This window comes from Cynocephalus volans, chromosome 6 (genome assembly GCF_027409185.1).
Source record: "Cynocephalus volans isolate mCynVol1 chromosome 6, mCynVol1.pri, whole genome shotgun sequence".
Lineage (NCBI taxonomy): Eukaryota > Metazoa > Chordata > Mammalia > Dermoptera > Cynocephalidae > Cynocephalus > Cynocephalus volans.
Genome location: NC_084465.1, coordinates 27,327,494 through 27,355,456, shown reverse-complemented (window position 1 = coordinate 27,355,456; position 27,963 = coordinate 27,327,494). Strand labels below are relative to the sequence as shown.

Sequence of the window (27,963 nt, the reverse complement as noted above, 5' to 3'; positions counted from 1 at the left end):
GGCCCGGCCCGGCCCGCACTTCCCGAGCACCGCTCCGCCCCCGGAGGGAAAGAGAGCCACAGCGAGACCGCGGCCGAGGAGCAGGAGGCCCGCCGAACCCGCCAGCCAGGGCGCGAGAGAAGTTGAGCGCCGCGCAGCGCAGCGCCCCGCCGACGCGCCCCGACAGCGCCCCGACCGCGCCAGCATGATGAACAACAGCGGCTACTCCGACGTCGCCGGCCTCGGCCTGGGCGACGAGGCGGACGAGATGCCGTCCACCGAGAAGGACCTGGCCGAGGACGCGCCGTGGAAGAAGATCCAGCAGAACACGTTCACGCGCTGGTGCAACGAGCACCTCAAGTGCGTGGGCAAGCGCCTGACCGACCTGCAGCGCGACCTCAGCGACGGACTGCGCCTCATCGCGCTGCTCGAGGTGCTCAGCCAGAAGCGCATGTACCGCAAGTTCCACCCGCGCCCCAACTTCCGCCAGATGAAGCTGGAGAACGTGTCCGTGGCCCTCGAGTTCCTGGAGCGCGAGCACATCAAGCTCGTGTCCATCGGTCAGTGCGGGCGACGAGGGCACGGGCACGCGGGGGAGGGCTGTCCCCTGGGGGCCGGGGACACAGGTGCGGGCTGGGCGCGCGGGGGACAGACAGGGCAGAGAGCGACCCCTTGACCCCACCCCCCACCGACCGAGACCACACGGGCACTGCCTTCACACCCCACGGGGATAGCGGGCACCCCCTAAGCAGCCTCCCCACGCACACGCCCCCCAACCCGCCTCCGCTCACTGTCTCCTTCCTTCTGTCGGGCGACCCTAGGCGGTGCTTGAGAGGACAGGGCTGCCGGTGCCCGTTACTGATTCCTGGGGGCGTCTCCCTCACCCCCAACAAAACAAATGGCTTCCCAGTCCCTCCACAGGTCCCTCCACCTCCCGGGTCCACGGGCGCCGAGGCCGAGGGAGAGCTGGGGGCCCGGCAGCTCCTCCGAGGCCCTCCGCGGGCATGTGCTCAGCAGCTGGGTTCAGGCCCGGGGGCCAGGGCAGGCAGGGCCCAGCCTCAGAAACCTAAAAAGGCACTGAGCGAGCGCAGGGAGCCTTAACCCTTGCCTGCCCTCTTCCTGCTGCGGCCTGCCGGGGAGGGGGCTCCTGCACGTCCTGCCCTGCCCCTGCCCACCCCCTAAGCCTGGGATTGGCTGCGGCTAACGGTCTGGGCTTGGGGAGGGAGGGGAACGGGCTGTAGAAGGGAGGAAGTCATTGAGTGTAACCAGATTTGGAAGGTGTGTCATGTTGGGTGGGGGTGGGGAGGCTCTCCAGGCTTGGGAGCCAGAAGCCAAGGGTGGGCTTTGAGTGGCAAGAAGCTGCCCCTCCCCTCACAGCCCAGCAGTCACTCCTGCAATCTGGGGGCCTGGGAAAGACCCCTACCCTGGTGGGAAGCTCTTAAGAGCCCTGCTGTGATTCACAGGAAGGGGTCCCTTGGAGAGTGTATCCCAGGGCCCCAGGAGGGGAGTTTCATATGGGGCCAGGTGACCCCCCCAACCAAGGCTGTCCCAGAGACCTCACCAGATAACTGGGGTGTCCGCCCCCACTCTCCCACAGGGCCATCTCTAGGCCTCCTGAATTAGCAGCTGAGCTCAGTCTGGGGCCCTTTGCCCTGTCCAGTCCCCTCCCTAGGCCTTACCCCCTCCTGCCCCAGTACTGCCCCCCCCACCCGCCTGCTCTGGCCTGGAAATAGCCCTGCCTCCGTGACACAGCAGATGTCTCTGAGCTTTCCAGAAGGACAAGTCTGAGGGCAGGGGATGGGGGAGGGGGCCCCGGGGTGTGTAGTGGGGCTGAGGGCTACACGAGTGGGGGGTGGAGTGGAGGTGGGGGGTCAGAGACGAGTCAGCCCTGGGCGGTCATCCCCAGCATGCTGGGATTTGAAAGGCAGGACTGACTTTCCCAGGTGGGGTCTCGAGGGGAGAGCTGAGGCCTCGGCAAGACATTATTGAAAACTGCTCTGTCTGCCCCTCCCCTCCCGACTGCGGGGGCGCCCAGGGCCCCTCTCCAGGCCTCATCCTTCCTAAGTGCACCTCTCCCCTCCCCCATGGCGGTGCCTGGCTCCAGCTCCCTTGGCTCAGCTATGGAGGGGCCGGCTCTGAGTAGAGGGGGAAGAAGCCAAAGCTGGTTTGGGGGCGGGAGGGAAGCTCCCTGGGTTCCCTCTGAGAGGAAGGGGAGCTGTTCCCCATTTGGGCCAAGTGGCTTACTCCGCTGATGAGATAAGCTGTCAGCAATTCAACTGCTGGGGCTAGAGGGGAGGGGCACAGACACGATCCTGAGGAGATGTAAAGGAGCTGCCTGCAATGAAGGGGGTGTCCTGCTTCCTCCAGCTCCCCTGCCCCATTTAGTGGTAAGAAGGGGCTGTCCAGGGGGCCTCCTCCTGGGCATTGTGGCAGAACTGAAACTGAGCATCTGGGCACCTGGGGGGGTCAAAAAGACCCTCCACTTCTCTTTGTAGGAAAAGGGAAGTCAGGGTCTGGGGTGGGAGCTGGAAGCTAAGAGGTCCACCTGAAAGAGGGGTGCTCAGCCAGCTGAAGGAGCTTCGTGGCCTTCTTACCCCCACCCCCTCACCCCAGCCCCCACTGCCCTCTCAGCTCCTCCGAACAAAGAGGCCTACGAGGCATCTCTGTCCCGCAGCTGTTCCCCAGTTGCTATTCCTTCTCCTGGAGCCAACAGCGAGGGAGGGGCTGGAGGGGACCGCAGCTGTCCCAGCACCTCCCTAGGCCCAGCCCTCTCTCCTCCCCTCCTCCACTGAAGGCCTGGGGTGGCTTCAGGGACTAGCTGTCTGGCTCCTCCCACCTCTTTGAGGGTATCCCAGGCAGGAGAATTGGTGGTTCCATGGGGAACTGCGCGGGAAGTATCTTGGGTTGAGCTGAGCTCCCTCATCTGCTGGTCTGGAGAGCAAGATTGTTGCTTCCAAGACTGGGACTCTGGGCCCCACTGCCCCTCTCCTGCCCAAGCTGTGGACACTTGCTGTCTGGCCCAGGGCCAGTTGCTGGGGAAAAAACCACTCTCTCCAGCAAGTATGAGTGACCACCCCCACCCCCTCCCAGCCCCACAGCTTCCAGGGCACCCTCCCAGGGGTCTGGCCCCAGTTTGCAAAAAGCACTTCTGGGTGTGTCAGCACCGGCTCTGGAGGCTGTCAGGTTGTGAGAGGCTGGGGGCACTGGGGCATCCGGGCTGTGTGAAAGTGTCCTGGGCCTGTATGTGAGAGAGAGCGAAAGCACCGGGAGGCAGGGAGTGAGTGTGTCATGGAATCCGAATGCTGCCAAACCATTGTGCTGCAGCAGAGCCAGGGAAGGGGGCGGGCTGGGGAGTGCTGGGGAAAGAAGGATGAATCAGTGACAGGCTAGGGAGCCCAGGGGCCAGAGTCCCAGCCAGAGGGACGAGGGAGACTGAGATCCCCTCTCCTGGGGCAGGTGGGACTGGGGTGGGGGATGCCAGGGATTCCCCAGGCCCTTGGTCTCCTATCGCTCTCCCCCAGGGTCTGGGGAAGCTTGGGGGCAGGAAGAGATGTGTAAGGGGGAGCTTCCAGGCCCCACCTTCTTCCATCTCCCGGGCAACATCAATAAACAAGACCTAGCCCCTCCCAACCTCCTAAAAGCATTGCTCAGGGAAGCTGATGGATGTCAGGCCTGCGTGGCCCTTTACAAATAAGCTGGATTCCAAAGATCTACACTCTAGCTCCTTCCATAAATTTCCCTCTCACTGTTAAAGGGTCTAGGCCCCCAAAATCTTGGGGACCAGTTCTGGTCCAAAGTATTCCTCAAAGGAGGTGATGGGTAGAGTGTCCCAGCTTCTGAGACTTGAATCTACATGGGTGACATTTCCCCAGCATTTGACACCACGACTTTCAAGCCTTAACTATGCTCCCTTCCTCCTCCCAGAATCCTTTTGTTCCTAAAGCCCTTAATGGCATTCAGGTTAGATGTGGGTGGAACCAGTTTGGTCCTACTGCTCTACAACTTCAGTTTTTAACATATTCATTCACTCAATCAGTATTTATTGAGACCCTACCAAGTTCTAGGCCCTCAAAACCTAGTGTCTAGAGCAAAAGATGACAAAAAAGCGCATATACTGTATGATTCTATTTATATAAAGCTCTAGAAAATGCAAATCAATCTATGGTGACAGAGAGCACATCATTTCTTGCCTCGGAAGAGGGAAAAGGACAGGCAGGAGAGAGGGATTACAAAGGGAGGAGTGGTGGGTGTGTTTATTATTCTGGGTTTGTGGATATATCCAGATTGTCAAAGCTTACCAAATTGTACTTTCTAATAGGAAGGTACTTCAAAAACTTCGTGGAAAAATGGAATTAAAATGTAATACAAATCTTTCCATGAGCCTTTTGAAGACCCATCATATGTGCAGTTCATTATACATTAAATATACCTCAATAGGACTGTTAAAATAAAACAAAATCATGTCTGCTCCCAAGAGGCTTCCAATCCAGTAGGACCAGACAAATACCAGAAAATTGCCTAGATAGGAGGCAGACTCCAGTGCCGCAGCAGCGGTGACGGTACCTGCTGGGAGAACACAGACACACAGGACTCGGCATCTGGGCCGGGCCTTGGGGGAGGGAGAGAACTTGGGAGACAGAGAAGGAGGTGTGACCCCAGTGTTCTGGCAGCTGCCTTGGGAACTGGGGAAGTGAGGGAGGGCTCTCTGGGTACAGAGGGTCTGGGTAGTGGAGAGGGGCCCTCCTGAGCCTGCTGGTTCCCTCCGTTCTGCAGATAGCAAAGCCATCGTGGATGGGAACCTGAAGCTGATCCTGGGCCTGATCTGGACGCTGATCCTGCACTACTCCATCTCCATGCCCATGTGGGAGGATGAGGACGACGAAGATGCCCGTAAACAGACGCCCAAGCAGCGGCTGCTCGGCTGGATCCAGAACAAGGTGCCCCAGCTGCCCATCACCAACTTCAACCGCGACTGGCAGGATGGCAAAGCTCTGGGTGCCCTGGTGGACAATTGCGCCCCCGGTGAGTGGACCAATAGGCACAACATGGAGCCCTTAGCCAGGAAGGACAGTGGGGACGAGCCCGGAGTGCTGAGGCTCATGTTGTCAGGACCCAGACCTCAGGGCCTGGGGGCGCCAGAGCATCTGCAGGATTTGCCTCTCCTCCAGCCAATAATCACTGCTGGAATCAGGCCCTAGCTGATGGGTGGGCAGATTCTGCAGGAAAAGATTGAACACCCTCAGTTTAAAGACAGGGACACCGAGGTCCAGGGAGGGCCAGTGACTTTTCCAAAACCACACAGTTTATATATGGCAGAACTGCACCTAGAGCCTGGGGTTTTGACTCCCTTTTCCGTAAACTTTTTTTTTTTTTTTTTTTTGCGACTGTCCAGTATGATCTGAACCTTTGACCTTGGTGTTGTAACACCGTGCTCTAACCAACTGAGCTACCCAGCCAGCTCTCCATGAACTTGCTACTTTACCACATGGGCACCATTTCCAAAGGAAATGCAGTGGGGCTTGTAGGAAGAAGACTACGAGCGGGACCCAGAGAAGGCTCTTGTTGTGAGACCCTGGGACAGCTTTGAGAGGGGGTTGACACCGGGATGGTATAGGCAGAGGCCAGTGTGGTACTGCCCAGTGGCAGGTGACCCAGCCCTGCTCCTTCTCCATGTAGGCCCTGGCCAGAGCAGGTGGGGGCAGATAAGGGCCCATGAGGAAACTGAGGCATCACAGGCTAGAGCCCCGCCCCACGCACAGCTCCCTTTCTGATCCTCACCTCCTGGGAACGTAGGCCTTCTCCCACCCTAGGTTAATCAGCCCTGCCTCTGAGGAGCCACGGCCCCTAGGGAGGATCCTCCCCCCACCCTGGGGTCAGCCGGGGAGCAGGAGGTGGGAGGCGGGGGCATGGCCGCCTGGGAAGCATTCCCAGCTGCTGATCCATTGCCCACAGTTGGTGTGGCTGCCAGCAGTGAGCTCAGCTGTTCCAGCCAGTCATGGATTCCAGCTTTGCAGCCAGCCCCCTCCCTGTCAATGCACATTGCCCCCCTCCTCCAGCTCTGGCCTTGATCAGGCACCCCCTAACTCTGCACCTTTTCACAGGAGTGATCTGGGGCTGCCTTGCCATTCTTCCTGTTGGGAGGGCTGAGTTCTTGTTGGGCATAGAGGAGAACTCATCCTCTCCCAACAGGCCCTTCCATGCCTCAGTTTCCCCAAGTGGGCAGTTAGGAAGGGAGAGGGAGTCTTATGCCCTAAGGCTGGTGTGAGAAGTGCTTAGAGATTTTCAGGGCAGCTGTGAGGAGACCTTCTAGGGGACAGGTCAGAGGGATGTGTGGGACAGGGGCTCTGACATCCCCTGAAGCAGCTGGAATGAGGCAGGAGGGATGGGGGGGGAGGTTGCCCTCATGGGGGCTTGGTGTTCAGGGCCTGTGCTGGGGTCTGGGCCGGCAGGAGGCTGGCTGGCAGGGCTTGTGCCAGGCTGCATCAGCCGGGGCAGAAAGGCCTCATTGTTGGCAGTAGGAAGGACTGCTGTGCCTCTAAACAGTGATGTGGGCATCCCAGCTCATGGGCCATGAAGTCAGGGAGTCATAGGGACCTGAGTGGGAATGGGTGTGAGCCCACAGCCTCTGAGGAAGTCAGATGAGCAAATGCTGTGCATTCTGGCTGACCTAGCTGTCATCTCCCTCCACCATCTCTCTAGGCCTCTGCCCCGACTGGGAGGCCTGGGACCCAAACCAGCCTGTGGAGAATGCCCGAGAGGCCATGCAGCAGGCAGACGACTGGCTCGGGGTGCCACAGGTACATGGGCAGAATGGGTGGGGAGGGACATAGGGGCAGGGAAGAGGTTGGGTCTATTGGGAAACCTGGCCAGGGTGCAGGTGAGGACTGGGGCTGCTGGGTTAAGAGGGCACCGTGCAACATCCTTCCTTTCTGTGGCAGGTGATTGCCCCTGAGGAGATCGTGGACCCCAATGTGGATGAGCATTCTGTCATGACCTACCTGTCCCAGTTCCCCAAGGCCAAGCTCAAACCTGGTGCCCCTGTTCGCTCCAAGCAGCTATACCCCAAGAAGGCCATCGCCTATGGGCCTGGTATGTGTGGAGCCCCTGATAGTCCTCCTGGGCAGCAGCTGGGCACCCACAGGGTCTCCCTGGGTCACCTGGGCTCTGCTTGTGCCCACAGGCATCGAGCCGCAGGGCAACACCGTGCTGCAGCCTGCGCACTTCACTGTGCAGACCGTGGATGCTGGCGTGGGCGAGGTGCTGGTCTACATCGAGGACCCTGAGGGCCACACTGAGGAGGTATGGTGAGGCTGCTGGGGACAAAGGGATTAGCTTGGGATTGGAACCAGAGACCATGGGGCTGACAGGAATGGCCCCTCTGTGCTGTGGGGACTGGGGAAGGGGTCACCATGGGGCCACATGGAGCTGGGGAGCACTGGGCACTGTGCACTCAGGAGGTGCTACCACTGCTGCAGCTTCCAATCTTTGTCCTTCCCAATAGGCCAAGGTGGTTCCCAACAATGACAAGGACCGCACCTATGCTGTCTCCTATGTGCCCAAGGTTGCCGGGTTGCACAAGGTATCTTCCTGTAGGCCTCCTGCCCTCCCCACCATTCACATCGAAGGCTCTGGCTGAGTGGACTCCTCCCTCGGCCCACACCCCTACCTCTGCCCAGTGCACCAGCCACCCACCGCTCCCCTTCCTTGGCTCTTCTCTGCCCCTCCACACATTCACAGAACTGCCCTCCCCTAGAAGCTAACCTTTGACCCCTGACCTCCAGGTGACCGTGCTCTTTGCTGGCCAGAACATAGAACGCAGCCCCTTTGAAGTGAATGTGGGCATGGCCCTGGGGGATGCCAACAAGGTGTCAGCCCGTGGCCCTGGCCTGGAACCTGTGGGCAATGTCGCCAACAAACCTACCTACTTTGACATCTACACTGCAGGTAGGGGTGGGCCCCAGGGTGATGTCTGGTGGAGCCTCTTCCATGTGTGGTCTATGGATGGGGGGGGCTGGGGCAGAGGTCCCAGCCAGAGGGTGGATGGTCTCGGGATGAAGGAGCCCCAGGCAGCTGCTTGTGTCCAGAGTGGGCACTGACTGCCTTTGTCCATGGCAGGGGCTGGCACTGGTGATGTGGCTGTGGTGATTGTGGACCCGCAGGGCCGGCGGGACACAGTGGAGGTTGCCCTGGAGGACAAGGGCGACAGCACGTTCCGCTGCACATACAGGCCTGTGATGGAGGGACCTCACACGGTGCATGTGGCCTTTGCTGGTTCCCCCATCACCCGCAGTCCCTTCCCCGTCCATGTGGCAGAAGGTAAGGGCCCTTCACCAATCCCCACAATGACCCTTACCAAAGCCAGGAGGATGAGAGAATTGCCACCAAATCCTGGGTCTGAGGATTGATGGGAAGTGAAGTACTAAGTCCACGGGGGTGGAGAGGACAGTTGGCTGAAGGCTTGGCTTGAGCAGAAGAACAGCCAGGGTCGAGCTCCACAGATACCATGTCTCTATTACCTCCCCACCCCACCCTCGAGGTGGCTGGGATCCACAAGGGTCAGGACACCACAGTGAAAGAGACCGGAACAGCTGCCACCTTGGGAGGGTTGCAAGAAAGCGACAGAGCCACCGGTGGGGACAGATATGGGGAGCACCCACCGCATGCCAGCCCTCAGTGGGTAGACCCCTGCCTGGTTCTCTCTGCACTCACTGCCCATGCTGCCACCCGCCACCTTCACATCCATCATCCACCAGGCCAGGAGAGTGTTACCACCTTAGTACTCACCAGCAGAGGCAGGGCCGGGCCTGGCCACAGCTGACTGCCTCACCTGTGCTGTGTGGCATGGTCCAGGTGGTGTAGAACACCCCATTCCATGGCATGCTGTGACAGGCCCCAGGTTCCACGCCATTGCCTATGTTCTGTGGCAGATCTAGTTTCCTTGCCACTTGTCTGATTATTTCTGTGATAAAATCTAGGTTCTGTGGCATTGCCTGTGTTCATGGTAGGCCTGGATTACATGTCATCACCTGTTTTGTGGCACCCCAAGGTTTCTGTGCCATTTCCTGAGATTCCAACTCTTCTGCGTGTGTTCAGCGGCAGGGTCTGGGCTCGTGACCACCAGCCATGTTCTGTGGCAGGCTGATTTCTGTGCATCGCCTGTGTTCCATGGCAGGCTTCATGTTACATGGAATAGCTCTTGTTTCATGGCATTGCTGGGTGTTTGGTGGCATGACTTAGTTCCTAAGTTTGCTATGGTGGCTCTGAAAGGGCCCAGATGGCTCTAGGTGGATGACCTTGGGGTGGGTAAAGGGCCCTTCCCCACCCCTCTTAGCCCACTCGCAGCCCAGGCTCTGCCTTGCTCTTGTCCCATGTGGCACTGGCTCTGAGAACCCTAGCAGAAAGGGTTTCTTGTAACCTGCTGGGTACAGGGCATATAGCCAGCTTCCTGCCCAGCATGGCTCCCAGCGGCTCAGACTCTGTCAGGGACACAGGGGGTGCAGGGCAGGATTGCATGAGGCCACAGCCTGTGCCTGTGAGGGGGTCAGGAGGACTGTGCACAGTGAGGTGAGTGACAAGTGGTGAGGGGCTAAGGCTCTGTTCGAGTCCCCTCAGCACCACAACTCTCCTCTCCCCAGCCTGTAACCCCAATGCCTGTCGCGCCTCTGGGAGAGGCCTGCAGCCCAAGGGTGTGCGTGTGAAAGAGGTGGCTGACTTCAAGGTGTTCACCAAGGGCGCTGGTAGTGGGGAACTCAAGGTCACAGTCAAAGGGCCAAGTGAGTACCAGGGCCCAAGTCCGGGGTGGGGGTGCGGGAGCATGGAGGAGATATGGCCAGTGGTTCTGATTCCGTCAGGGCAGTAACAGCCAGCACTATGCCCCCAGGGTACCAGAGGCATCATGGGATGTTAGGCATGATGTCTCCTCTCTGCCTCAGTTTCCCAGTCTGCAAGCTGGGAATGATTTTCTCCACCCTAGGTGTTATGCTGTGCTATTGTGCACAGGGATGACACATGGTCCCTGCCCTGAGTTTTAGCACTGCCGCCTAATAGCACTGCCTTCAGGCTGGGCCTGGGTCCCAAGGGTTCTTGAGGGGATCAAGGAACCAGGACTCGCAGAAGGCTGATCCACACTCCCCTCTCCCCACTCCCATCTCCTCAGAGGGCACGGAGGAGCCAGTGAAGGTACGCGAGGCTGGCGACGGTGTGTTTGAGTGCGAATACTACCCTGTGGTGCCTGGGAAGTATGTGGTGACCATCACATGGGGCAGCTATGCCATCCCCCGCAGGTAGGCACCGCCCGCCCCCATGCCCGCCTGTGGAGGCCGTCAGCTGCATGGGAGCTTGAGGGACAAAGGGAGGAGGTACCTCTGGCAGGGGCACTTCCTGGTATTGACCCCGCTCCCTCTCCGCCCCAGCCCCTTCGAGGTACAGGTGAGCCCAGAGGCAGGAGTACAGAAGGTACGGGCCTGGGGTCCTGGTTTGGAAACTGGCCAGGTCGGCAAGTCAGCCGACTTTGTGGTGGAGGCCATTGGCACGGAGGTGGGGACACTGGGTAAGTGGCTGGTGGCAGAAGGTGGGAATACTGCTGGGGAGGGGTGTGCCTGAGGGACACTGTGGAATAAATGGGGATGGGGGCGGAATGCTGAGGAGTGTCAGAGTGCCTGGGGTGGGGAGGTGGGGAGGGTTGGGGGACCAGCCTGAGTGCCCAAGCTGCCTCTGTGCCCTCTGACCCTCCCCACCTCACCCCAGGCTTCTCCATTGAGGGGCCCTCGCAGGCCAAGATCGAGTGTGACGACAAGGGGGACGGCTCCTGCGATGTGCGGTACTGGCCCACGGAGCCTGGGGAGTACGCTGTGCACGTCATCTGTGACGATGAGGACATCCGTGACTCGCCTTTCATTGCCCACATCCATCCAGCCCCACCCGACTGCTTCCCGGACAAGGTGCAGTCCCAGCCTCTGCACAATGGCCCAGGGATGGGGTGAACCAGGCCTCCTCCAGGCCCCAACCCAGCCTTCTTCTCCTGCCCCCACAGGTGAAGGCCTTCGGGCCTGGCCTGGAGCCCACTGGCTGCATTGTGGACAAGCTTGCCGAGTTCACCATTGACGCCCGTGCAGCTGGCAAGGGTGACCTGAAGCTCTATGCCCAGGTGGGCCATCGCCCAATCCCTGCTGCCCCTCACACCCTAGGCAGGGGCCTGCTTGAAGGCAACTGCAGCATCACAGAAAGGCAGGCAGGAAGGATTCTCATGGGTCCATAAGTCCTACGGAAAATCTTAAATTTTAGGTTTTCTTATTAATGATAATCTCAAAAACATTTTACGAAAAACTAATTTTTGGTACTAATACTTTGCAAGTGAAAAATGATTTCACCAAGCAACACATTGGTTTCCCTAGTCAGTTTCTCAAACTGGTGTCCATTAACCCCTAGAGATGAGTGAACATATTCTTGAAGGTCCAAGAGGATGATTCTTCTCTCATTATTCAATTTTAGGAACATTGATTTAGCCCAGCCTCTCCGTGACCAACACATTTCAGAGATGAGAAAACCTAGGTTGGGAGAGCAGGCCACACAGATGGCTTGGAGTCAGGCCTCCTGGCTCCCAGGGTGGGCTCTGGACACCAGAGCACGTGGCCTTAGGCTCAGATGACCTGACGTCAGGGGGTGGGGGGTGAGCGTGTGGGCAGAGGGAACGGAGGAGGTGGCCCGTCTGCCTAAGGCCAGCAGAGGGTGCTCTGAGGAGGCCACAGCTATGACCCTTGCTTGGGTGATACCCACAGGACGCGGACGGCTGCCCCATTGACATCAAGGTGATCCCCAATGGTGATGGTACCTTCCGCTGCTCCTACGTGCCCACCAAGCCCATTAAGCACACCATCATCATCTCCTGGGGAGGCGTCAACGTGCCCAAGAGTCCTTTCCGGGTGCGTCTTCCAAGCTTGCCAGTGCCCACTGCCAGGTGTCCCAGAGGGAGGGTGGGGCCCCATGCAGGAGGTGCTGCTGTCCCTGGCCCCTTGCCACCCCTCCCCACCTCAAGGCCCCCACGTAGAGGCTAAGACTGGTCCAGCTATGGCTAGGGGCATAGTAAGGGGGAGGGGGAGAGACTTTGTGGGAGGGGCACTGTGCTGAGCATTGACCCCGCCCCACAGGTGAGCGTGGGAGAGGGCAGTCACCCTGAGCGGGTAAAAGTGTATGGCCCCGGCGTGGAGAAGACAGGTCTCAAGGCCAACGAGCCCACCTATTTCACGGTGGACTGCAGCGAGGCGGGGCAAGGTGTGTGCCTGGCGGGAAGGGCTGGGGTCTGGGTGGGATCCGTCAGGTGGGGGAGGTTGCGGAGCCCACACTCACCGCCCTTGCCTACCTACGCTCAGGCGATGTGAGCATTGGCATCAAGTGCGCCCCTGGCGTGGTGGGCCCTGCAGAGGCTGACATCGACTTCGACATCATCAAGAATGACAATGACACCTTCACAGTCAAGTACACGCCCCCAGGGGCTGGCCGCTACACCATCATGGTGCTGTTTGCCAACCAGGTACTCCAGCCCCTGGGCTTTTGCACATCCCAGGTCTAAGCAGGCAGTGGGAGATGCTGTCGTCTGGGCACAGGGAGGGACAATTCCACCGACACTGATAGAACACATTCTGTGTGGGTGCAGGGTGCCCCAGAGGAGATAAAAGGACTCTTTGTCCACATTGGGTCCCCGGGGGGCAGCCTGACCCAGCCTCTAGCCTGGAACAGGGGTGTGGTCCCCTCTGTAAAGCCCTGACTGAGCCTTCTGCACATGTAGGAGATCCCTGCCAGCCCCTTCCACATCAAGGTGGATCCGTCCCACGATGCCAGCAAGGTCAAGGCTGAGGGGCCTGGGCTGAACCGCACTGGTAGGCATCTGGGCAGGGCCTGGGGCTGGCATGACGTTGGGTCCTGTGGCTGCCAGGCCCTAACCGCCATCTCTGGTGGGCTTGCAGGTGTGGAAGTTGGGAAGCCCACTCACTTCACCGTGCTGACCAAGGGAGCTGGCAAGGCCAAGCTGGATGTGCAGTTTGCTGGGGCAGCCAAGGGTGAGGCTGTGCGGGACTTTGAAATTATAGACAACCATGACTACTCCTACACCGTCAAGTACACAGCTGTCCAGCAGGTGTGCTCCAACCCCCTCGGCCCCTTTCCTGCCCCCACCCTCTCTTTTGCTGTGGATCTCTGAGCCTGAGTCCACATCAGCTAAGGAGATGTTGCCTGGCTGTGTCTAAGTCACCCGGTTCTGACATACTGTTGTACCAACAGGGCAACATGGCCGTGACAGTGACGTATGGCGGGGATCCTGTCCCCAAGAGCCCCTTTGTGGTGAATGTGGCACCCCCCTTGGACCTCAGCAAAGTCAAAGTTCAAGGCCTCAACAGCAGTAAGTGGAGCAAGATCTCCCCTGGGAGTGTGGGGTGTTGGGTGGGGTGGGCCGGAGTCTCTGCTCATGGTGTCCCTTGCCCCGTACACAGAGGTGGCTGTGGGGCAGGAACAAGCATTCTCCGTGAACACACGCGGGGCCGGCGGTCAGGGCCAGCTGGACGTGCGGATGACCTCACCCTCCCGACGACCCATCCCCTGCAAGCTGGAGCCCGGGGGTGGAGCTGAAGCCCAGGCTGTGCGCTACATGCCCCCTGAGGAGGGGCCTTACAAGGTGGAAATCACCTACGACGGTCACCCAGTGCCTGGCAGCCCCTTTGCCGTGGAAGGTGTCCTGCCCCCTGACCCTTCCAAGGTGAGGAGATAGGGGCTGGTAGGAGCTTGGCGTTGGGGGCTTGTAGGGAAGATGGATGAGTCGCAAAGGCAGAGGCCAGAGGAACTTAGTATCTGGAGTGGGCACAGCCAAGGACCCAGGGCCAAGGCCATCCCCCACCCCAGGACCTGCCTTGGAGACAACTTAGTTATTAAGAGCCTAGCCTTGGAGTCAGAGCTGGGCTTGAATCCCAGTCCACTCACTGGGACAGATGATTTCATCTCTCCGCCTCCACGTCCTCATGCAGAATTGTTACAAGTTGTCTGCAGTAGCCGCTACAGCTGGAGGTGCTTAGCTGGGTGGGACGCCATGAAGGCTGGGCTTGGGAGAGGCCAGGAGTAGGGAACACACACACCTTCTCCTCCCCCCAGGTCTGTGCTTATGGCCCTGGTCTCAAGGGCGGACTGGTAGGCACCCCCGCACCCTTCTCAATCGACACCAAGGGGGCTGGCACAGGTGGCCTGGGGCTGACAGTGGAGGGCCCCTGCGAGGCCAAGATCGAGTGCCAAGACAATGGGGACGGTTCGTGTGCTGTCAGCTACCTGCCCACGGAGCCAGGCGAGTACACCATTAACATCCTGTTTGCTGAAGCCCACATCCCTGGCTCACCCTTCAAGGCCACCATCCGGCCCGTGTTCGACCCGAGCAAGGTGCGGGCCAGTGGGCCGGGCCTGGAACGTGGCAAGGCTGGTGAGGCAGCCACCTTCACTGTGGACTGCTCGGAGGCGGGCGAGGCCGAGCTGACCATCGAGATCCTGTCTGACGCTGGCGTCAAGGCCGAGGTGCTGATCCACAACAATGCCGATGGCACCTACCACATCACCTACAGCCCTGCCTTCCCCGGCACCTACACCATCACCATCAAGTATGGCGGGCACCCCGTACCCAAATTCCCTACCCGTGTCCACGTGCAGCCTGCTGTCGACACAAGTGGCATCAAGGTCTCGGGGCCCGGTGTGGAGCCACACGGTGAGTGAGAGAGGAGGTGCTGGCTGAGGGCTGGAGAGCAACCTGGGGTGAAGGGAGAGCTCTCAGGGCAGGCTGAGTCCTTAGGGGCCCTGACAACCCAGAGCAGGAGCCACAGTGAAGAGCAGGGCATGGAGATGGGCCTCTGCCCCTGTGGCTAAGTTGTATCTTCCCCTGGGCATTTTTCTGGGGAGATCCTTTCTTTCATCAGCTTACGGCGTCCCTGAACCAAAAAAGCTAAGAACCCTGCTCTAGAGAAAGCTTTGGGGTTGAGGGTGACGAGAAGCAGGAGAGAGTGAGAGTGGACCACTGGGAGCCAGACCCTGGGCTAGGCAGGGGTGGGCAGAGCGATGTATGACCCAGACACGCCCCCGAGGGCCTGCAGCCTGGTGGGTGACTGATGTGAACAGAGGAGGGCACCAGATGGTGGACGGAGGAGGGCAGAGGCTGCGGAGATGGCCTGGGTGCAGAGGGGGTGTCTGGGCTCCACTCAGAGGAGCAGTCTCAGAGCTGGGGAGAGGAGTGCAGGGAACGGGGAGTGACTGTGAAGGCTGTCCCAACCCACGCTGAGCACTCTTTTCCTGGGACCCAGGTGTCCTGCGGGAGGTGACCACTGAGTTCACTGTGGACGCAAGATCCCTAACAGCCACAGGTGGCAACCATGTGACGGCTCGTGTGCTCAACCCCTCGGGCGCTAAGACGGACACCTACGTGACAGACAACGGGGATGGCACCTACCGAGTGCAGTACACGGCCTATGAAGAGGGTGAGGGGCCGGGCTGGGCGTGGCGTGGCTGGGAATCTGACCGCAGCATTCTCGGGACGGGTGGGGTGCTGGAGGTGCACACCTCCGACTGACTCCATGTGGCCGGCTTCCAGGCGTGCATTTGGTGGAGGTGCTGTATGATGAGGTAGCTGTGCCCAAGAGCCCCTTCCGAGTGGGCGTGACCGAGGGCTGTGACCCTACCCGCGTCCGGGCCTTTGGACCAGGCCTGGAGAGTGGCTTGGTCAACAAGGCCAACCGCTTCACTGTGGAAACCAGGTATCCTCCCCTTTTCCTAACCTTGACCTGAGGCTGGGGCCACCCTGGGTCCAGCCCCTTGCCCTCCTCATTTGTCCTGTCTGTGCTTCACCTCCACCCCATCCCCTTTCATGGGTGACACCGTAGCAAACCTCCCCCAGGATCCCAGATCAGCCCCTGTAGCTCACCCCTCCTCCACAGGGCCCCCAGCAGCCTGCCCCCCTTTTCCTCCCTGCACCCCCATTCAGGGGCTCCGCCATCTCCACTCACTAGTCCTAGTGGAGCTCACAGGGGGTCTCATCTCATCTTGCAGGGGAGCTGGCACCGGGGGCCTAGGCCTAGCCATCGAGGGCCCCTCAGAAGCCAAGATGTCCTGCAAGGACAACAAGGATGGTAGCTGCACTGTGGAGTACATCCCCTTCACCCCCGGAGACTACGATGTCAACATCACCTTTGGGGGGCGGCCCATCCCAGGTGTGCAGAGCGGGTGGGGAGCTCAGGGAAGGCAAGGGAGGGCTGCAGGTGCACTCTCTGTGAGAGGGAAACTGGAAGAAGGTGGCTGTGGAGACTCGCAGAGGGGACCCCGTCTGCAGGTCAGGCAGGAGCCCAGCCAGCAGGAGGCAGGGGGGTGGGTGCTGTGGATGTGACAGCCCCTCCAGTTCATTCCTAGTGGCCCAACTCAGGCGTCCTTGCCCCTTGCCTGGAGTGCCAGACCTTGGTCGTGAAGGTCCACTCACTGTGGGGTCAGTCACTCAGACACAGCTCCCAGGCCACTCTTGCTGGCTCAGTAAGGACGCCCTTGAGCCCTCCTCCTTTCATTATCCACAGAGAACTCCCCTGTTCTGCAGGGCCAAGCTGCTTGGGTGTGTCATGTCTTCAATTATTGCATAACTTGGGCCTGTTGAAATTGGACATTTTTCCCCTTGTCTAATTTCACTTCTTTTTTTATTATATCAGCCACAATGTTAAAAATGCATTTTATTTTTAAAAAATAATCCATTTTTAACATTTTATTGAATTAGGAAGGCCTTCATCCAAGCCTGTGGCCCAAATTAATGAGGTTTGCCCAGCCTCTATCTGCAGCCAAGTTCATCTACTCTTGTTTATGTTTTCTTAGCAAGTTCCTAGGCATTTTCACATGGTGGTCTGGCTTCCCTGTGGGCATTTCGAAGGCAGGGAAGGCCCTGTTCTCTGTGGTTCCTCAGTGCCAAAGAGACCCTCCGAGGCAGGTGGGTAGGGACTGATGTCCTTCTCCTCGCAGGGAGCCCATTCCGGGTGCCGGTGAAGGATGTGGTGGACCCTGGGAAGGTGAAGTGTTCGGGGCCAGGGCTGGGAGCTGGTGTCAGGGCCCGGGTACCCCAGACCTTCACGGTGGACTGCAGTCAAGCAGGCCGGGCCCCCCTGCAGGTGGCCGTGCTGGGCCCCACAGGTATAGAATGTCTGGGGCAGGGTGGAGGAGGGCGGGGCAGGGTGCCAGGAGGTTCCGCTGACCCCTCTGCCCTTGCGCAGGTGTGGCTGAACCTGTGGAGGTGCGTGACAAGGGGGATGGCACCCATACTGTCCACTATACCCCAGCCACTGATGGGCCCTACACAGTAGCTGTCAAGTATGCCGACCAGGAGGTGCCACGCAGGTGAGGAACAGCTCTGGGCTCCCAGCTGGAGCTGAGCTCTGGGGCCACACCTGCAGGGTCACCCCTCCTGCTTGTCTGAGCCTCATCCAATCTCAGCTGCCCCCTCCTGCTCTTCCCCAGGGTTCTCTGCCCTAAAGGCGGCACAGCCCCTGGGCCTGTTACAAAGTTAGTGCCTTAGGAAAAGCACTAGAGGCCTGGGAGAGGGCATCCTCCTGGACCCTCCTCTTTAAACAAACCACAGCATCATCCTGGGGAATGGAGAAGAAATGCTCAGGCTCTGTTAAGGGGATTCCCAAGTGACCCTCCCCAAGATTCAGGTTGTGATCTGGCTCCTGGGAATGGGTCCTTCTCCCTGCCACACGGAGTCATCCCTCCTGCCCTTGTGTGGAGAGGACTGCAAGCCCAAGCTGAGATGGGACCCCTACCCCCTACCCCCAGCCAACTGTCCACTTTTTCTGCCCCTTTAGCCCCTTCAAGATCAAGGTGCTTCCAGCCCATGATGCCAGCAAGGTGCGGGCCAGCGGCCCTGGCCTCAATGCCTCCGGCATTCCTGCCAGCCTGCCCGTGGAGTTCACCATCGATGCTCGGGATGCTGGGGAGGGTCTGCTCACTGTCCAGATCCTGGTGAGTCCACACACAGCTGCCCCCCAGGTCAGGTGCTAGGCACAGGTAGGCCTTGACCTCCGTTTCTGCCCCAGGACCCTGAGGGTAAGCCCAAGAAGGCCAATATCCGAGACAACGGGGACGGCACGTACACTGTGTCCTACCTGCCGGACATGAGTGGCCGGTACACCATCACCATCAAGTACGGTGGCGACGAGATCCCCTACTCACCCTTCCGCATCCATGCTGTGCCCACTGGGGACGCCAGCAAGTGCCTTGTCACAGGTTAGCGTCCACCCCACTTCCCCTGCCCTGCCCACCATCCAGCCCCCTCAAAGCTCTTCCAGATCCCTGGCGCAGCCCCCAGGGGACTGCTAGTCAGAGAGCCCACCCACCTCCACCCCGAGCACTGCCCGGCCTCATGCTGCCCGGCCTCATGCTTTTTTTCTTTTTTCCAGTGTCCATTGGCGGCCACGGCCTGGGTGAGTGCCTTCCTCTTCCCTTCTGGCTGTGGGCTGAGGTGCTGAGTGCAGCCCCCACAGCCCCCTGACCTGGCTCTTCTGGTGGCAGGTGCATGCCTGGGCCCCCGTATCCAGATTGGAGAGGAGACCGTGATCACAGTGGACGCCAAGGCAGCTGGCAAGGGGAAGGTGACATGCACGGTGTCCACACCGGACGGGGCAGAGCTCGACGTGGACGTGGTTGAGAACCATGACGGTACCTTTGACATCTACTACACGGCGCCCGAGCCGGGCAAGTACGTCATCACCATCCGCTTTGGGGGCGAGCACATCCCCAACAGCCCCTTCCACGTGCTGGTAAGCTCCGCGGCCACAGCAGGGCTTGAAGGCGGCTGGGGCAGGTGGGGCCCACGTCCTCTTAGTAGCAGCAGCAAGATCACAGCACCTGTTCCCACATCTGATGGAGCCTGGGGCCAGAGTGCTCCAGCACCAAGCCTTTGCTTTCCCTTCAGCCTCCCACAGTGGGAGGTGGGCACAGCCCCGCCTCTGGCCCCAGAGACGGCAGCTGTCTCTGGAGGAACTCGCGGTGTTCCTCTTGGACCCTCAGGCCCATTGCCCCAGCTCCATCTCCCCAGAGGCAGCCCTGCAGGAGGAAGAATCCCTCCAGAGGGTAGAGCACCCAAGATACCCACCCAGGACATCAGGTCCTTGGGCATTCTCTGAGTCAGCTCCTGGTCCCTTGGGCCTGCCACATCCTGTTCCCCGTGCCTTGCCTCCCCAGGCGTGTGACCCCCTGCCCCATGAGGAGGAGCCCTCTGAAGTGCCACCGCTGCACCAGCCCTACGCTCCTCCCCGGCCCGGTGCCTGCCCTGCACACTGGGTACTGCCACCTCCCACCAGCAGGCCTCGCCCTCTTTCTCCTCCCCCTTCCTCCATTTCTTCTTCTATCCCTCTGCAGCCAGGGCTGGGGCATGGTTTGGGGGCCTCTTAGGAAGCAGGTGGGAGTCAGGCTGGGCAGATGGAACCCCCAAGCTGGGCGCCGCACCCCTTCTCTTGCAGCTGACACACTTCTCCTGCCGCTCTGGTTTCACCATTAACCATCTTTTGTTTCCTCACTCTCTGACTTCAGTCTTGGTGCACACAGGCCAAGCTCCCAGGCTTTCCCCAGCCAATGACTATTCCCTCTTACCTGCCACAGGCCACAGAGGAGCCAGTGGTGCCCGTGGAGTCAATGGAGTCCATGCTGAGGCCCTTCAACCTGGTCATCCCCTTCACCATGCAGAAAGGGGAGCTCACAGGTACTACCCTGCAGCCATAGGCATGAAGGCTCAGAGGGGAGAGAGGCTTCTTCTAGCCCTAGCCCCTTCCTTCTCTTGGAGATGAAAACTGGGGCCCAGGGAGAGGGAGTGAGCTACCCAAGGTCACACAGCAAGTTGGGCAGAGCTGGAACTCAGATTCAAGCAGTCTGGCTCCCAGTTCAGATTCATCCCGCTGCTCTGGGCTGTCTCCTGGCACCTGGTGGCTGGGGTGGAAGCAAAATGACACAGGAGGGGGGTTGAGGTAGGAGAATTTGGGGCCCCCCATTTAACAGTGTCTGCCCTGCAGGGGAGGTGCGGATGCCCTCTGGGAAGACTGCGCGACCCAACATCACCGACAATAAGGACGGCACCATCACAGTGAGGTACGCGCCCACCGAGAAAGGCCTGCACCACATGGGGATCAAGTATGACGGCAACCACATCCCTGGTGAGTCGGGAGCCAGGCCACGCTTGGGCTGGGGTGAGAGGAACTGACAGTAGCTTCAGTCCTGCTTTCCTCCTTTCAGCAAATACGTATTGAGTGCCTACTGCATGCAGAGACCACGCGAGGCCTTGGGGAGGCTTCTGTCTTGTGGGAGACAGACTTCTCCAAGCTGAGACCCTATGGCAAAGATGTTGGGCTCAGCAGGGAGGCTGCTGGAAGGTGCTGGGGGCCATGGTGGATGCAGGCAGCTCCTGTTTCTGCTGCTGACCCAGCCCCCCTTCTCTGTCTCCCCCCAGGGAGCCCCCTGCAGTTCTATGTGGACGCCATCAACAGCCGCCATGTCAGTGCCTACGGTCCAGGCCTGAGCCACGGCATGGTCAATAAGCCGGCCACCTTCACCATTGTCACCAAGGATGCTGGGGAAGGTGAGGGGAGCCACAGGCAGAGGGTTGGGGTGGAGTCTAGCCAGGTGCAGGGTAAGGGCAGGACCTCTGATCTCAGCCCCACCTCCACCTACAGGGGGTCTGTCGCTGGCTGTGGAAGGCCCGTCCAAGGCAGAGATCACCTGCAAGGACAACAAGGATGGCACCTGTACTGTGTCCTACCTGCCCACAGCACCTGGAGACTACAGCATCATAGTGCGCTTTGATGACAAGCACATCCCGGGGAGCCCCTTCACAGCCAAGATCACAGGTGAGGTGCACACACGGGCACACACCACCTACCACACACACACACCTGTAGCATACAACTTATGCGCAAGCCCAGCATGTTCAAATCACTTGGGCCAGTAGAGCAGAGGCCCCATCGAGGTCATTTTTGCATAAATGTAAGGAACACCCTGTTCTCCACAGCCGGTAAAAAGCATCCAACCAACACAATACTTTAAAACTCACAATCTCACTTAGTCTTTGAAGAAACTCCTGAGAAGTTAGGGTATTGATAAACCTTTTGATAGATGAGGAAACCAGCCCATCCCAGAGAGGCTAAGCAGCTTGGTCAGAGCCACACACTGAGGAAGGGTCTGTGTGGTCTAGTCTGGTGTTTGGTCTCCATGACACCACTCAGGATTGAGATACACAAAGTTTCCTTTAGGGGTTTAACCCACGCAAGCATCCACAGATGAACTGGCGTGCTGTGCCCATCCATGGTGTCTGGCAGCTCACCTGTGAGTGCAGCTCGTGCTCGCCCAGGCCTTGGGCCTCTGTGTGCCTGGGAGTGGTCACCAGTGTCAGTGGAGTCCAGCAGTCTGCCCAGGGGGCTTCCTGAGCCCTGAGAGGGCAGGGCCTACCTGCAGTCACAATGGCCTGATGCCTCAACTCCTCCACCAGGTGATGACTCCATGAGGACGTCACAGCTGAATGTGGGCACCTCCACGGACGTGTCGCTGAAGATCACTGAGAGTGATCTGAGTCAGCTGACCGCCAGCATTCGTGCACCCTCGGGCAACGAGGAGCCCTGCCTGCTGAAGCGCCTGCCCAACCGGCACATCGGTGAGCGTGGGGCCTCACAGGGGGCCTCAGGAGGAGGGACGCCCCCAGGGATGGTCTGCCTGATGCTCCCTCTCCACAGGGATCTCCTTCACCCCCAAGGAGGTTGGGGAGCACGTGGTGAGTGTCCGCAAGAGTGGCAAGCACGTCACCAACAGCCCCTTCAAGATTCTGGTGGGGCCGTCTGAGATCGGGGATGCCAGCAAGGTGCGGGTCTGGGGCAAGGGCCTTTCCGAGGGACACACCTTCCAGGTGGCAGAGTTCATCGTGGACACTCGTAATGCAGGTACTTCCTGCCTCAAGACCCCCATTTCAGCTGGGGCCTCCAGTGGGTACTTGTCCTTTCCTGCCAGCACCTCCTTGGCCATCCCATCCTCCCTGAACATCCTGGCTCAGTCTTTGTTGGGATTCACATTCTGGGGCCCTTTGGGGGGAAGTGAGTGTCCCCATGTTAGTTCTCTCACTTTTAAGAGAAAGCCTAGGTGTCCTGGGTTTCTGTCTCTCCCTTCCTCACTGGAATCCAAGAGACCTACCTTAGGGAATTTTCCAGACTGCCCATCCCGCAGCCCTCAGGGGCAGTGCCTGGCTCACCCCTCCTCCTCCCACTGAGCCATTTTTGTTAGTGGTTACTATACACATTGGGCACCCATTCTGGGCAGAGCTTGAAGTTTGGGGAGGGGAGAGCAGAGTGACATGGGTGGCACAGGGTTGAGAGAGACATGTCCCTTGCTTTCCCCCAGGCTATGGGGGCCTGGGGCTGAGTATTGAAGGCCCTAGCAAAGTGGACATCAACTGCGAGGACATGGAGGATGGCACGTGCAAAGTCACCTACTGCCCCACTGAGCCTGGCACCTACATCATCAACATCAAGTTTGCCGACAAGCACGTACCAGGTAAGTCTCTGGGCAGAGGCTGATGGGGAAAGACCCAGGAGACAGGGCGGCCAGTGGTCTGAACCGCCTGACCTGCCCTTTCTCCTCCCCCTGCAGGCAGCCCCTTCACTGTGAAGGTTACCGGCGAGGGCCGCATGAAGGAAAGCATCACCCGGCGTAGACAGGCACCTTCCATCGCCACCATCGGCAGCACCTGCGACCTCAACCTCAAGATCCCAGGTAGGATCCGGGCAGAGCCCGGGCAGGCGATGGGAAGGGGACTGCCCCTCAGGGTCCCTGCCCTGCTTGCTCACTCCTCACCTCCCTGCTCTCACCCTGGCTCCTTTCATGTCCCACAGGGAACTGGTTTCAGATGGTGTCTGCCCAGGAGCGCCTGACACGCACCTTCACGCGCAGCAGCCACACGTACACCCGCACAGAGCGCACAGAGATCAGCAAGACGCGGGGCGGGGAGACCAAGCGCGAGGTGCGGGTGGAGGAGTCCACCCAGGTTGGCGGAGACCCCTTCCCCGCTGTCTTCGGGGACTTCCTGGGCCGGGAACGCCTAGGCTCCTTCGGTAGCATCACCCGGCAACAAGAGGGTGAGCAGAGAGGGTGCTGTGATGGGGCCTGGGTTCTCACAGGGAGGTGGGGGTGGGTGGGGTGGGTGGGAAGCAGGCCTTCTGTCCCCTGCGACAGAATGGGAGGGGTGGTCAGGCTGGGCTGAGCACAGGAGAGGAAAGGCTGGGCCAGGGACAGCCTTAGTGTTGCCCTGACACCACCCCCAACCAGCAGGTGAGGCCAGCTCCCAGGACATGACTGCACAGGTGACCAGCCCGTCGGGCAAGACAGAAGCCGCAGAGATTGTCGAGGGAGAGGACAGCGCATATAGTGTGCGCTTTGTACCCCAGGAGATGGGCCCCCACACAGTCACTGTCAAGTATCGTGGTCAGCATGTGCCCGGCAGCCCCTTTCAGTTCACTGTAGGGCCGCTGGGTGAAGGTGGTGCCCACAAGGTGCGGGCCGGAGGCACAGGGCTGGAGCGAGGTGTGGCCGGCGTGCCAGGTGAGGGGCAGGTGGCCAGGAGGGAGGGTGGGCCGGGCATCCAGTATAGAGGTGCTGGGTGCTGAAGAGCCACCCTGCCCTGCTTCCCCATCCCCAGCTGAGTTCAGCATCTGGACCCGAGAAGCAGGTGCTGGGGGCCTGTCCATTGCTGTGGAGGGTCCCAGCAAGGCGGAGATTGCATTTGAAGACCGCAAAGATGGCTCCTGTGGCGTCTCCTACATTGTCCAGGAGCCAGGTAGGTGTCTATGCTGGGGCTGGGCTGACCTGACCTTTCAGCCGGGATCTCTGCTCACTGGCCAGGCATAAGATGCTGGGGTCATAGACTCTCCTCACCTGGGCCCTGCTCTGTCTCTGTCTCCCTCCACCCCACACACCTGGGAATGTGCCTCTGACTCCAGAGCTGAGCCCTGACCCAAGAGCCTGTCCTGGGGGACAAGGCTGGTGTGGGGGTCCCCCATCCTGGGGCCTGTGCTGACCAGCCTCCCTCCCCAGGTGACTATGAGGTCTCCATCAAGTTCAATGATGAGCACATCCCAGACAGCCCCTTTGTGGTGCCCGTGGCCTCCCTCTCAGATGACGCTCGTCGTCTTACGGTCACCAGCCTCCAGGTGTGTGTCTCCTTGTCCTTACTGCCACCTGCCACTTCTTGTTATGGAGATTGTTCCACCTCCTTCTTAGAGTTCTAAACGAATGACACTAGATACCAAAATATATAAGAATAAGTGTAAAAAGCCAGTACAAAATAAGAGTAACCCAGCTTTCAAAGAGGGCCCGAAGGGCTTCTCTGTCATAATCACCGGTGGCCATCAGAGCCTGGGCTGTGTCTTCTCCTGGCCACAGGGGGCCTGCTTTGCCAACACCTGTTGCTGTTCCTACATAGATGGGGTCTTCCTTTCATTCCGTCACATGGGAATATGTGCAGAACAGGGTCTCAGCAAGTCACAATGACACGTGCAAACCAGGGCCCACGTTTTCAGGGGACACACTATAAAGGAGCTCACCAAGTAAGGGGCATGGAGAAGGCCTCACCTCCAGCTGCTCTCCCCCTTTCACCGCCAGCTGTCCCTCAGGGTGGTTGCATCAGCCCATTGGGGAGCCCTTGTGCCTCTCCTCTCCCCCACTCTTCACCAGCCTCCCCCACACCCCAGCTCATCCTCACTCCCCCAGAGGTCTCCCACTGGCCACCTCCTCCTCCCAGAAGTACTTCCAGGCCAGTCCAGCCACACTCAGTTTCCCTGTCTGAGCCACCGAGCACCTGCAGCCCCCATCACACTGTCAAGCACCTACTTCTTGGCCATCAGGCTTGCTTGACATGGTGTCTGGCCCTACATCCTCAGCCAGAACAGGGCACATCAGCGCTCATCCCCCATGGTCCCCAGCTCAGCTAAGATGGTGTCCAGCTCCCAACAGGTGGACGCAGAGGGTCCCACCCAGCCCCTGGCTCCTCTCTCCCCCTAGGTTGGGGCTGGCAGGCAAGGGCCAGGCTGGGCTGGGGAGAGGGGACCCTCCGGGCAAGGCTACAGGGAGAGCAGAGCCTGGCTGCAGAGAAGACCACTGCAGCCCCAGCCCTCCCAGGAGTCTGAGCCTCCTTTGTGGCCTCTGCAGGAGACGGGGCTCAAGGTGAACCAGCCAGCATCATTTGCGGTGCAGCTGAACGGCGCGCGGGGCGTGATTGACGCCAGGGTACACACACCCTCAGGTGCAGTGGAGGAGTGCTACGTATCTGAGCTGGACAGTGGTGAGCTGGCCCTGCCCTGCCCTGCCCACCCCCTGCCAGGAGAGGGGAAGGATGGAGGGTTGCTCACCACCCTCTGCCCCATAGACAAGCACACCATCCGCTTCATCCCCCATGAGAATGGCGTCCACTCCATCGATGTCAAGTTCAATGGTGCCCACATCCCTGGAAGTCCCTTCAAGATCCGCGTTGGGGAGCAGAGCCAGGCTGGAGACCCAGGCTTGGTGTCAGCCTATGGTCCTGGGCTGGAGGGAGGCACTACTGGTGAGTGCCCACAGCTGGGGAGCAGGGTGGATTTTGGGGGTGCTCAGCCACTAGTCTGGGCTGTAAGCCCTTCCTGCCTACAACCTTGCTCCTTCTGGCCCCCAGGCGTGTCATCAGAATTCATCGTGAACACCCTGAACGCGGGCTCAGGGGCCTTGTCCGTTACCATTGATGGCCCCTCCAAGGTGCAGCTAGACTGTCGGGAGTGTCCTGAGGGCCATGTGGTCACTTACACTCCCATGGCCCCTGGCAACTACCTCATTGCCATCAAGTATGGAGGCCCACAGCACATCGTGGGCAGCCCATTCAAAGCTAAGGTCACAGGTGAGTACCCCAGTTTGAGTGAGGTCCATTCAGCCTGCAGCCAAGCCCAGCCTGATGGCTCCAGTGTGTCCATTCACATCTGGGTCATAGTCTGCCCTCATATGTCATGGTCAAGTGACCAGGAATAGAGGTGGGCCTGGCTTTACAGGGCACACCATTCTGTGGACTCGTGTGTTTTAAAAAATCTAATTCTTCCTCTTTATTGTTGTCCGTCACTAGCTCAATCTTTTACCTGCTGTGGCTCCCCAAGCTTTAGCTTCACTTTCTTTCCTCCCAGCTTCCCATATTTCTCCCTTCTAAGCAAGCAGATAGGGTAATTAGCAGCCTTTCCTTTTGGAGGCTATTTGCAGGATGCATTGGATATGTGTCCTAATTAAAGGAAGACTCTCACCCCGTGATTTCACTTGAGTTCCCTGACAAAGCCCAGGAGGATGAGGGCTGGAGCCATCAGAAGCCTGGTTCCTAGGGATAGGCAGGAATCAGAGCCAGCAGCTTGGGCACTGGCTTGGACTGGGGCTATGCTTCTAGAATGCTGCAGCTGAGGAAGGAGGGGAGCCAAAGTGTAGGCCCAGGGGCCTGGGACCCCAAGTCTCTGAGGTTGTCAGTGCCGGCCAAGGGCCCACTGCCTGGGGAAGGGCAGGAAGCCCCTTTGACCAAGTCATGGCTCCCACTCTACCCCTCAGGTCCCCGGCTATCTGGAGGCCACAGCCTTCATGAAACATCCACGGTTCTAGTGGAGACTGTGACCAAGTCTTCCTCAAGCCGGGGCTCCAGCTACAGTTCCATCCCCAAGTTCTCCTCGGATGCCAGCAAGGTGGTGACACGGGGCCCTGGGCTGTCCCAGGCCTTTGTGGGCCAGAAGAACTCTTTCACCGTGGATTGCAGCAAAGCAGGCAGGCTTGAAGGGGGAGAGGGAGAGTCTCCCAGGGTGGGCTTGTCTGCTGGGAAATGACAGGTGGGAGCAAGAACTGAGAGGTCGGAAAGCAGGGGGTCTGCCAGGGGCCCTGGTGTGAGCTCGTCCTTCTCTGCCTCCCTCTCTAGGCACCAACATGATGATGGTGGGCGTGCATGGGCCCAAGACCCCCTGCGAGGAGGTGTACGTGAAACACATGGGGAACCGGGTATACAATGTCACCTACACTGTCAAAGAGAAAGGGGACTACATCCTGATCGTGAAGTGGGGTGACGAAAGTGTCCCTGGAAGCCCCTTCAAAGTCAATGTGCCCTGAATCCTACAAGTGCCTCCCCCAGCCTCAGCCCCCACCTCCAGCCAAACCACACTCACTCTCTCACACACACACACACACACACACACGTGCCACACGCAGATCACATGCGCAGAATCAGGCACTACAAGCACCTGCCCTGGGTGTGAAGTGAATGCACAGCCTCGCACCCCACTGTGCCCTGGGGGTTGGAGGGCCTCGTCTGTCTCAGGACAGTGTCCCTCCCTCAAACATGACACGAGGGCAGAGGCTGTGACCTGAGAGGCTGGACAGGGATTGGGGGCCAGTGAAGCCCTGAGTTTCCTGGCACAGCTGAGGCTAGTGTTGGGGGGTCTGTGTGTGTGAGATGTCACCCTCAAGCCGCACTCCCAGCCAGGCCTCCCTGCCCCTGAGGACTGCGTCTGGCCCCTCTGGTGGCCACTACCCCAGCGTGTTAAGGACTTGGAAAAGAAAGCACAATCAGAGAAGAAAACAGACCCTGAAGCAAGCCACTCGTGGACTGGCCCTGAGCATTGCCTACTTCACTCCAGCCAGGCTTCCTGGGGGACTGATTTCTCTCTCTTTTTTTTTTATGGTTGCACAGCTCTGCCCCGTGGGGGGCCTTTTTTACACACTGCGAGGCCCAGCTTTCTGGGGGACTTTTGCACATGTAATGTGGCTCAGCTGGGAGCTGCTTAGGTGGAAAATTCCAAATAAAGTGAGGCCTGTCGCAGAGGCTTGGCTGGTCCTTGTGGGTGTGCTTTCCATGGCTGGCCACCTTCTGGCCCATTGACACTAAATAAGGCACTGGGGAGGCAGAACGCAGATGGCTGTCCC

General features: G+C 59.4%; 1 protein-coding gene across 2 annotated transcripts; it reads left to right on the top strand.

Moving 5' to 3' along the window:
• Positions 1-10: 10 nt before the first annotated feature.
• Positions 11-27,864, top strand: FLNC (filamin C). Of its 2 annotated transcripts, none has more exons than XM_063100153.1 (47): positions 11-539; positions 4,753-5,001; positions 6,679-6,776; positions 6,918-7,068; positions 7,160-7,278; positions 7,481-7,558; positions 7,761-7,923; positions 8,095-8,295; positions 9,615-9,752; positions 10,136-10,262; positions 10,392-10,528; positions 10,726-10,919; positions 11,012-11,125; positions 11,757-11,900; positions 12,126-12,249; positions 12,348-12,508; positions 12,764-12,854; positions 12,942-13,111; positions 13,255-13,372; positions 13,464-13,726; positions 14,116-14,713; positions 15,303-15,476; positions 15,590-15,752; positions 16,045-16,205; positions 16,993-17,160; positions 17,241-17,364; positions 17,832-17,988; positions 18,063-18,252; positions 18,426-18,449; positions 18,538-18,785; positions 19,627-19,726; positions 20,034-20,174; positions 20,468-20,596; positions 20,691-20,864; positions 21,503-21,664; positions 21,744-21,947; positions 22,402-22,554; positions 22,651-22,773; positions 22,893-23,135; positions 23,329-23,598; positions 23,696-23,833; positions 24,091-24,206; positions 25,204-25,336; positions 25,421-25,597; positions 25,703-25,921; positions 26,605-26,814; positions 26,963-27,864. In XM_063100153.1, exons 1-47 carry the CDS (start codon positions 185-187, stop codon positions 27,148-27,150), a joined length of 8,082 nt encoding a protein of 2,693 aa, XP_062956223.1. In that variant the 5' UTR covers positions 11-184; the 3' UTR covers positions 27,151-27,864. The 2 variants fall into 2 exon arrangements, with proteins under 2 accessions (XP_062956223.1, XP_062956222.1); XM_063100152.1 differs by having other exon boundaries at positions 23,326-23,598.
• Positions 27,865-27,963: the final 99 nt, after the last annotated feature.

Bases quoted from the DNA above. Each gene is read 5' to 3' on its own strand.
- FLNC (XM_063100152.1), top strand. From the start codon at position 185: ATGATGAACAACAGCGGCTACTCCGACGTCGCCGGCCTCGGCCTGGGC. The intron at 7,924-8,094 runs GTAGGGGTGGGC...TGTCCATGGCAG, and splicing joins CTTTGACATCTACACTGCAG to GGGCTGGCACTGGTGATGTG. The intron at 20,175-20,467 runs GTGAGTCGGGAG...GTCTCCCCCCAG, and splicing joins TGACGGCAACCACATCCCTG to GGAGCCCCCTGCAGTTCTAT.